General features: G+C 38.4%; 2 protein-coding genes across 6 annotated transcripts; both read right to left on the bottom strand.

The window, feature by feature from the left end:
• Positions 1 to 954: 954 nt before the first annotated feature.
• LOC137950511 (histone-lysine N-methyltransferase ATXR7-like) lies at positions 955 to 7,993 on the bottom strand. Of its 5 annotated transcripts, XM_068797017.1 has the most exons (17): positions 7,824 to 7,993; positions 7,107 to 7,339; positions 6,328 to 6,949; positions 5,339 to 5,644; positions 4,903 to 5,232; positions 4,519 to 4,813; positions 3,912 to 4,355; positions 3,255 to 3,797; positions 2,693 to 3,114; positions 2,514 to 2,612; positions 2,335 to 2,415; positions 2,180 to 2,233; positions 1,952 to 2,102; positions 1,780 to 1,820; positions 1,625 to 1,694; positions 1,464 to 1,504; positions 955 to 1,211 (listed from the first exon to the last, which is right to left on the bottom strand). In XM_068797017.1, exons 1-5 carry the CDS (start codon positions 7,890 to 7,892, stop codon positions 5,131 to 5,133), a joined length of 1,332 nt encoding a protein of 443 aa, XP_068653118.1. In that variant the 5' UTR covers positions 7,893 to 7,993; the 3' UTR covers positions 955 to 1,211; positions 1,464 to 1,504; positions 1,625 to 1,694; positions 1,780 to 1,820; positions 1,952 to 2,102; positions 2,180 to 2,233; positions 2,335 to 2,415; positions 2,514 to 2,612; positions 2,693 to 3,114; positions 3,255 to 3,797; positions 3,912 to 4,355; positions 4,519 to 4,813; positions 4,903 to 5,130. The 5 variants fall into 5 exon arrangements, with proteins under 5 accessions (XP_068653118.1, XP_068653117.1, XP_068653116.1 ...); XM_068797016.1 differs by having other exon boundaries at positions 955 to 1,504; XM_068797015.1 differs by having other exon boundaries at positions 955 to 1,694; positions 3,912 to 4,180; positions 4,274 to 4,355.
• LOC137950113 (histone-lysine N-methyltransferase ATXR7-like) lies at positions 1,674 to 4,599 on the bottom strand. The gene is made up of 9 exons (XM_068796492.1): positions 4,519 to 4,599; positions 4,047 to 4,355; positions 3,473 to 3,797; positions 3,255 to 3,392; positions 2,693 to 3,114; positions 2,335 to 2,415; positions 2,180 to 2,233; positions 1,947 to 2,102; positions 1,674 to 1,820 (listed from the first exon to the last, which is right to left on the bottom strand). The coding sequence occupies exons 1-9, from the start codon at positions 4,597 to 4,599 to the stop codon at positions 1,674 to 1,676; spliced, it is 1,713 nt and encodes a 570-aa protein (XP_068652593.1).
• Positions 7,994 to 8,311: the final 318 nt, after the last annotated feature.

Raw genomic sequence — 8,311 nt, 5'->3', positions numbered from 1 at the left:
CTATTGAATACTGATAACAACAACCAAATACACCCATCAGACGCCCAAAATATCGATTGGTTTCCGACCTGCTGGATTTGAACCAGCGACCAAAGGATTTAGCATAGCCTATAATCCTCAAGGCTCTTCCATCTGAGCTAAGGTCGGACTTACATGGGCAATGATTAGCTGGTTTTTCCACTACAAGACTAAGTGGTTCTGGAAGCTATTTTGCCGCTGAGGCTGACAGAAAATCGGCTGGTGATAGCACATAAAATATAAATCAATTGGACTGCAAGCGCCCATCTTTACCTTTACCTTGTCTTTTATGTCAACAATGCTGATTTTATATGACATTTCCGATGTAAACAAATTGTATTTAAGTTTTAATCTTAATCTGAACATGGGCCATGGGATAAAAAAGCCCCATTAACTATACAATTACCGTAGTTCAATTAGGCTCCCATGCACATGCAAAAAATTTGTATCAAGTATTAAAAATACGAATATGAATTAAACATTTTTTGAAGGAATATAAATTAAATATATGCGGTTCTTGAATGCATATTTCCTTGAAAGATGTGAAGGAAGTAACGTCGATACCCCAGTCAGTTGAGAAGTCTCTTTTTCATTATTAATTTTTTATTTCCACTGTTGCTTAATTAATTCTGTACACAATTGAACCTAGAATTCCCACTACGATGACATTTTAACAATTTTTCCTAGTCAAATCCTACTCCCAGCCATTGCCTCCACATGGTATTTCCCTCTATCAATCAACAGATTTATAGGGTCCATTTCACCAGGCCCGACCAAAGCTCTAGCACCGCCCAACATGCAAGGAATTAGTTCCCTAAACTCTCTTTTATCAATTATGATCAGACAAGAATAATAAGTAAAAGAGCAAGTCAGAGACTCAACACGTACCGTGGCAATGCAACATGTACTGTCTCGACTGGCACATGATTCAGAAAAAAAACTGGATAGCCTCCATTCAGAAAATTTACTTATTATAAGCAGCTAAGCTGATACATTCAAGGAATATCATGGTGGTAATGTTCCACATTTAGTGACAAAGTAGTTGATCTTCTCCTGAAATTCTTGAATTGTTCTATTTATTCAGAAGCTGCAGATTTTTGACAAATAATGGGCCTTCTAGTGTAGCCAATCTTATGGCAGCATAGCAGCATTAGCTCAAGGGTCTGACAAGTGCTTTATCTCTTGGTTGATGTCTGAGAAATGATATTCCATTCTCAGAAATATGACACTGAACCTTTCAATCTCTTGTTGTTAGGGTTTTGCTCCCTGTTTCTTTGTAATTCTTTTTGTTAATATATACATCCTTTAAAAAAAATAAAAATATGGCACTGCATGCCCAGCATTAATTGAAATTTGAAAGAGATTCAGATAATTGTTTTTTAGTGCAAGCCTTAACCACAGAGAGAAAGAAAAGTAGTATAAAATTATGTTATTGATTGGCTCACCGGAATACGGAATACAATTTGAGTGCGCATGTCCTTGTGTGCTAGGAAAAAGAAAAGGAACACAAGCTTGAAAAAGAACAGTGATTGTAATAACAGTGACACTCAAAACATGAACTGTCAATACTAATAATTGACATGAAAAAAAGTGAAAAAAGTTTTACCTCACAAATTGCTGACTTTTCACATACTGGACAGGAGCTGAGCTTTCCATTAGAATGGCTTTATGCCAGCCTGAATGTTTGACACAAAAGCAAAGGCAGCATAAGCACCTTCAAATGGGCAAAGACAAACGGTTAGCAGCAACTGCAACACCAACCTTACATGATTGGAACCACTTAATTCAATGACCTGCGACACCTGAAGGAAAAAAAAAAATAATTCTATAAGCCTTTAAAAAAGGTTAAATAAAGGAAGACGCACATACTTACAAATATAAACAAAATACAAGATAGTCATAATAATAAGATTTAGAAAAGAGATTACAACACCTTTTAGAGCCACAATTGCAGGGGATTTTTTTTCCTCTAGTGGAAATTTGTAATTGTACGTGATTTCTTCACCAGCCAGTATCTGGCTCTTGGCATAAATGAATATTTTTTTCTGTCCCTCAACAGCTATCACCTTTGTATAGCAGTTAGGCTGCATGGAAGAAGAGACAAGTTTAGAAAATATTAAATATGTTGGCTAATTGCTCAGTCATTTAAATCATCAAGTACCTCACAAGAATGATTTATGAACCTTGCAATTCCACCACACTTAGTAGCACCAACCTACAAATATTGCAGAAAATGATGATAGACAAACAGTTTATTTAAAAAAGCTCATAAACCAAAATTTATAGATAAGAGAAAGGAACCAGAAAAACACCAACCACATAACCATCATCTAGTCTAAAAAGATAACTACTGCCAATTCCCATCTTCTCATATTGACGTGCATGTATATCAGAAATCTGCAAAATTCAACAATATAGAGATTATTTATTTTCATACCAATTTTGTTTTAGTGGTCACAAATAATACTCAAACGTGGACAAATCAATTCACCCACATATTCAATAACAAAGTCCTCCGTCTCAATGGGTTCCAGTGCCACTAGTCCCCAGTCATGAATTTTGCTTCTTTGGAAGCGCTATCGCTTCTTCCTTGCCTGTTAAGAGAACATTAACAATCACACACTGATGGCAAAGGTTAGAGATGTAAATAAGATTACCCCAGAAGGAAGTTCACCTTAAACTGAGTGATTTTGAGAAACTCAGCACCCTCAGCAGCAGCAAGAAGATTTCTAAGCTTAACCCTGTTAGTTCTTGCAGACAGACCCTTAGCATTTGAACATTGAGATGCATCCATCTCACTCCGGTTTTCAGATCGAAAAACACAGGTTCCTCTTACTTGAGCACGCTCAGCAGGAGAAGTGTTTAGGGACCATTTGTGCCATTCCCAGCCGTTAATGGAAGTTCGAGCACAGCCTTTAGATATAGGGCATGAATAAGTTCTTCTATCCTTTGATGAATTATGCATTCTCACAGCTGAATGATTATGCTTTGCTTTTTTAGCCGAACCTAGAGATGACAATTTTAAGTCCTTTGTGGGGAGAGAGAGTGCATGGTCATCCATTGAAGCTCTCTTTTTTGCATTCTTTGAGTTTTTTGCTGCAAACAGGATTTGATTCCGTTCAAAAAGGAATTATATTTTGAACTAAATGAAAATAATATCAGAAGGTAACAAAATACAACAACGAGAACTGAAAAAAATACATATAAATTCTTTTCGAACAAGAATAGAATCATACCTTTCTGAGATTTCAGACCAGAATCGCTGTAAGCTTCATCCTTCTCCATTTTCTTATACTCATCCCCACAAACTGAGACCTCTTCAGAGGAGCATTTACTATCGACCACTACGTACTTATTTGAAGCTGTTGCTGAAACTGTAATTCCGTATTGGAATCAAACTTCTTAGAAGTGTTAATAACTACTTTCTTTCTAGATGGCAAATCATCAAGAGTACTTTGATCCTTAGCATGAGTGGATGCCTTTCTCATTTGGTCTTTCATTTCAAGCTTGATTTTCTTTTGTTTCTGATTATTCATGACATCCTTATTAATTTCAACAGATCTGGACACAAATTCAGGATTATCTGCTGCATTGCGTACTTGCTGCTCTCTTCTCACCGCACACTTAGAAGGTGAAGGAAGGGGTAAGGGTCCAAATTTTTCCTTCACTATTTTTTTCTTTCGGAAGTATGTAATTTCAGTCACTGAACCTTCATTGCCCCTTGAGCCATGTTCTCCAGAATGATCTTGAAATTTCCGCTTCAATGAAAAATGCACTTCCTGGAATAAAGAAAAGTAACAAACAGGTAACTTATACAGAAGCAGAGGCGAAAATAAAAAAAATAAAAAAAGGAATAACAAAGATTACAAGGGATAAACACAAAATGGTGATACCTGAGATGTATTACTCAGAGACTTTCTCTAATTGAGAACTTCAACAGCATCCACTTTGTGATACTTTCTCAAACCCGACAACAGGAGACAATGTAGAACAGCTTCAATAAGTGAATTTCTGCATTCATTAAGTACCTCACCATGCAGCTTTTGATGACAAAATGCCATAGCGACATATGCGCCAACTTTCTGATTATGCTTATCTAATTTAGATTGCTGCAGCTTTATTTTCTGAGGTAGAGCAATTGGCCAGGCACACTCTTCAAGTCCTGGGGGAGGGGAATCAACTACTGTATCATCTGCCTCATCCACTACTGCAAAGCTAAATTTCTCAAACACAGTTGCAATATGTGATGAAATACCAGATCTTGAACCAGAAATAACAAGGTCTTGGAAGGAGCCTTGTGAGGGTAATGGACTTTGCAGATCCCCATCAAAAGCAGCCTGCAGAGAAGTCACTCAAAATTCAATAACAAAAAAAAAAAGAATTTATTGTCAGATGGCAAGCAGGAGGGAAAAACACATAAATTGTTTTAGAGACAAGAAAAATGTGCTGGGATATACTAAGACTGGTGTACCATTAGGTGAGAACAATCCGGTAACATACCTCAGAGATTTCACTCTCTACTGCATAAACAGACAAGTTTGATACTTCCTCCTTGACAACATCATCAAGATATTGGATCATATCAGCGTTTGTTGCTAGAAATAACTGATTTTCCACACTTTCAAACAGCTGATTTTGCATTAAAGTGAAAATATTTGTTTTCTTGTTGCTGAGCTGCTTCAGCAGAAGAGGATGCACCAGTTCGCTTTGGCGCCTTGGCAGAGGCAGTGGCCCTTGGTTCAAAACCAAGCGACCAGTCATCCTCACAAATGAAAAGTTCAGGTTCATATTCAACCTGTACCACCATACAAAATGTGAACTTAACTAAGGCATGACAAAAATAAATTACAGAAAATGTTTCTATGTTCACAGACAAAGACATACTCCCTGAGCACTTTGCTTCTTAGTGCAATAAGCAGACTTCCTGCATGGCAAATCTTGCTCAACAGCAGCAGCAAAAGCTGGGGAGACAGGATAGACAGACCAGCGTTTTCTTTTGCACCAGGCATGAGAATATGCAGCAACAGTATCATAAAAGACAGCATTCCAAATCACTTGCATACAATCATTCAAAACCACCCTCTGCATTACTGATACCGTGGCCTAGAAATCTTAAGGGCTTCCAACAGATTTTATGGTCACACGAAGCTCCTGAGAGCTTCCACAAGCTACATATGTTTCATGAACCATAGAATCACCACCAGCATGTTCAGACTGCCATAGCAAGTCAAAGTGAAATAAGGAAACAGAAAAGATAGAAAGATTCAGTCAAAAGCAAAAGGGAAACAGATAAAAGTTTGGTTTCTATGCTAAAAAAAACCTTATGTGAGAAAAAAAAAAACTTGCAGGACTGAAATGTCGAATCCGGCTTTCTCTGCTGCTGGGACTTCCTAGAAGTAACAAGATCTGGTATGATGCTACTAATTATCTCATCCAGCACCACCCTACGTGTCGTTTTCATGATCCCTGAGTGAAGCTGAACAGAAACTTCCTCTGATACTTTGGAAAAAAATTTGGGTAAGAAATTAGCATCCTTAAATTTACTTTCTGATTCTGAATGTCCATTCATCACGTTAGCAATGGAGAACAGAGTACAAGGAACAGCCTTGATATCTGCTGGGTATTCCTGTAAAAGATCATCAACTAAGACTATGTAAGTCACATAAACTCTCTCTTTCTCTCTCTCTCTCAGACACACACAATGGTCTAACATTGAGTAATGAATAAAAACAATCTAACAAATTAATCCAGTCCTCAAAAATGAATCCATCCTGTAGTGTGAGGTCCTGGCCTCAAGTCTGACCAGGGTGTGCAGTGCAAAGTGCATGTAATCATCATCCCAAAAATAAAGCTAAGACATAAATATAAACAATTGTTTTTTTGGGGCATGCAGTCACTGAATCATGAAGATACCCACAATGGTATAAGGAACGAATTTCTTTCAGTCTCTGTGGATCATTTTTCTACCCTCTTTGTCCTCAAACAACCAGCACAATTCCTCACTTGATTATAGCTGATAAACAAAGATGAAAGCCTCCAGGAAAGACAATTCATTTTAAAACAAATTAGCTTATTTCAATTCAAAAATAGGAAAGAAGGTAATGGTATCCCACAACCGCCCCCTAAGACTTCATGAAAATACTCCAAGATTTTATTGAACTGCGTACCTTTTCTTAATTATTGTCACTGGAAGGGAAAATATTTTTTTGAATGTTGATTACACATGCAAACGACACCCCTTTCACCTAGTGAGTCTTGAACATAAGAAATCACACTAAAGCAAAGGCCATCAGAGATGACAAATCATACCATTAGAGAATGCAATGAAGACTGGTTGCTTGCTTCAGCGGTTGTCTGTTGCTTCGCTAGAATACAATTACTGTAATTTACAGATGATTGAGGCTCCAACTGGGGAAGAGAATTAACTGAATTAGCACCATAGCCAACAAGCTCCTTCACTTTGCAAGGCTTGGGTGCTGAATCTTTATCACCAGAAGTAGGGCAATCTGAAGGCTCACAGGCTTTACTTGGGATAACTGATAGAAAGCTAGAAGCCATATACATAAAACCTGTACTGACATCGTGAGGGTACTGCTTAAAGTACATTAAGGGAACTGGATTATAGAGACTCCCATTTAGAACAGGATAAACAGGAAGCTCCGCAGGCAAAAAGCCAGTAGACAAACCCTCATAAAGTTGTTCTTGGATGTACGGCCCACACATCTGCCCATGTTGATTAACATACATCCATCCACTCAGTGAAATGGCTTGAGCATATCCAGTTTGACTAGCTTCCAGGAATGGTGTCTGAGCAACAGTGTACAACTCAGGAACATCACCCTTATTCAAACAGTCTCCTGCCATCGCAATGTGAGAGTCAACTTCCCCAAACTGACAACGAGAAGAGGAGCTAAGCTCATCTGCTGAACACCTGAGGAACAAAAATCGAATCCAGTGAAAGACAACAAACAAACAAAAAGTAAAAAATAGACATTATGCATCTCTTAAAGCATATAAAATAAAATAAAACAAAACAAAAGATGGAAGAGCTTTCCACCAAGATAAGCAATCTTAATAATAGTCTGTACCCATAAGACAGAAAGTCATCCGTTTCTTGGTATGAAAGTGAAGCAACGTCATCATTGCTACCCAAACACGCGTATGGCTCCGATTGAGATAGTTTGCTGCAATGTGTCTTCGACCTCCTTGACCCCAAAAATTGGTTACATGCATGGGACTTAGTTGCAGCAGTACAGGAATCAGTATTGTCACCACAGCGGGTAGAGGCGACCATTTCACGTAAGAGCTCTTCAGACGCTACCTGAAAACATGCAAGTATCAATTATATACATTTTAACGTAGCCGTTCAAACTTTTCAGCTGTCTCGGAGCCTTGCCCTACGAAAGGGAAAAACGCAAGTATCAAAGTGTTCGAATGCGAAAGCAATGACATTCGGCGCTTAAATGAACAAATAAAAGGTGTATCGTTTACACAAGACAAAGTAAGAATATAAATGTAGAACAATTTAACAAGCACGCAACCAGGAAGGAAAATCAACAAGAATTAGAAGCCCTTGAATATCGAAGGCAGGAAAAAAAACGTAAGGACAAAACTATGGTCCGACAATTGCCTTTCGAGGCGATCTGGAAAAGATATCAAAGATCTCAATGCAGTCGCTCTCCTGCCTGTACTCCCGAAACCAACAACAATAATAAAACGCGCAGGGAATTTAACAACGAATTGCCAAATAGATATTGAAACGAGGTCATTCCGGAGGGAAAAAAAAAAAAAAACGAAAAATATACCGGATCCAAAAGATAGGAGTCGAGCGTGAATGAATCGTGGAAGAGGGAAACGGCGCAAGCCTCCGGCATCGCAATCAACAAAATTTACACGATGTTAGCGAGATCTGCCACATCCAACATGGCAGAGGGAGAACGATGGGAAAGGAGACAGGCTAGGGTTGACAGTTGAATGGCCGTGGACTCCGGGTCGAGATGTTTTGTCTGGAGCAAGCTTAAGTGTGGTGGATAGGTGTACAATTTCACAACTACAGCTACTTTTACTGTTAGACCACTAGCTCGAATAATAAAAATTGGTTCGGCCAATGGACAAGTGGACCGCAAAAAATCCCGGCCTGCTGTGTCAATTTTATGATTGGTCCTGAACCGGGTCTACTGGTTGAACCACGGGGAAATAAAACTTAATTGTTAAAATATCTAAATTTTAATTAATCATTGTCAGGGTCAAATACCACAAATAGCCCTAGTCGACCGCGATTAACGCAAGGTGT

The sequence above is a fragment of the Aristolochia californica genome, unplaced genomic scaffold, assembly GCF_029961685.1.
Source record: "Aristolochia californica isolate CCGP_79_NKW_82.1479 unplaced genomic scaffold, dmAriCali1.0.hap1 SCAF_14, whole genome shotgun sequence".
NCBI classification, from domain to species: domain Eukaryota; kingdom Viridiplantae; phylum Streptophyta; class Magnoliopsida; order Piperales; family Aristolochiaceae; genus Aristolochia; species Aristolochia californica.
Note: the sequence above shows the minus strand (reverse complement) of the source record. Positions and strands in the feature narration are given on the sequence as shown.

What these genes read in the sequence shown, in the direction of transcription:
- LOC137950113 (XM_068796492.1), bottom strand. Translation starts at nt 4,599, where the DNA reads ATGATCCAATATCTTGATGATGTTGTCAAGGAGGAAGTATCAAACTTG. An exon ending in CACTCATGCTAAGGATCAAA is followed by an intron (nt 3,393 to 3,472) that starts GTACTCTTGATG and finishes ACGGAATTACAG; the next exon opens with TTTCAGCAACAGCTTCAAAT. An exon ending in TCAAAATCACTCAGTTTAAG is followed by an intron (nt 2,416 to 2,692) that starts GTGAACTTCCTT and finishes TGAATTTTGCAG; the next exon opens with ATTTCTGATATACATGCACG.
- LOC137950511 (XM_068797014.1), bottom strand. Translation starts at nt 7,892, where the DNA reads ATGCCGGAGGCTTGCGCCGTTTCCCTCTTCCACGATTCATTCACGCTC. An exon ending in ACTCCTATCTTTTGGATCCG is followed by an intron (nt 7,340 to 7,823) that starts GTATATTTTTCG and finishes GCATGTTTTCAG; the next exon opens with GTAGCGTCTGAAGAGCTCTT. An exon ending in GATGACTTTCTGTCTTATGG is followed by an intron (nt 6,950 to 7,106) that starts GTACAGACTATT and finishes TTTGTTCCTCAG; the next exon opens with GTGTTCAGCAGATGAGCTTA.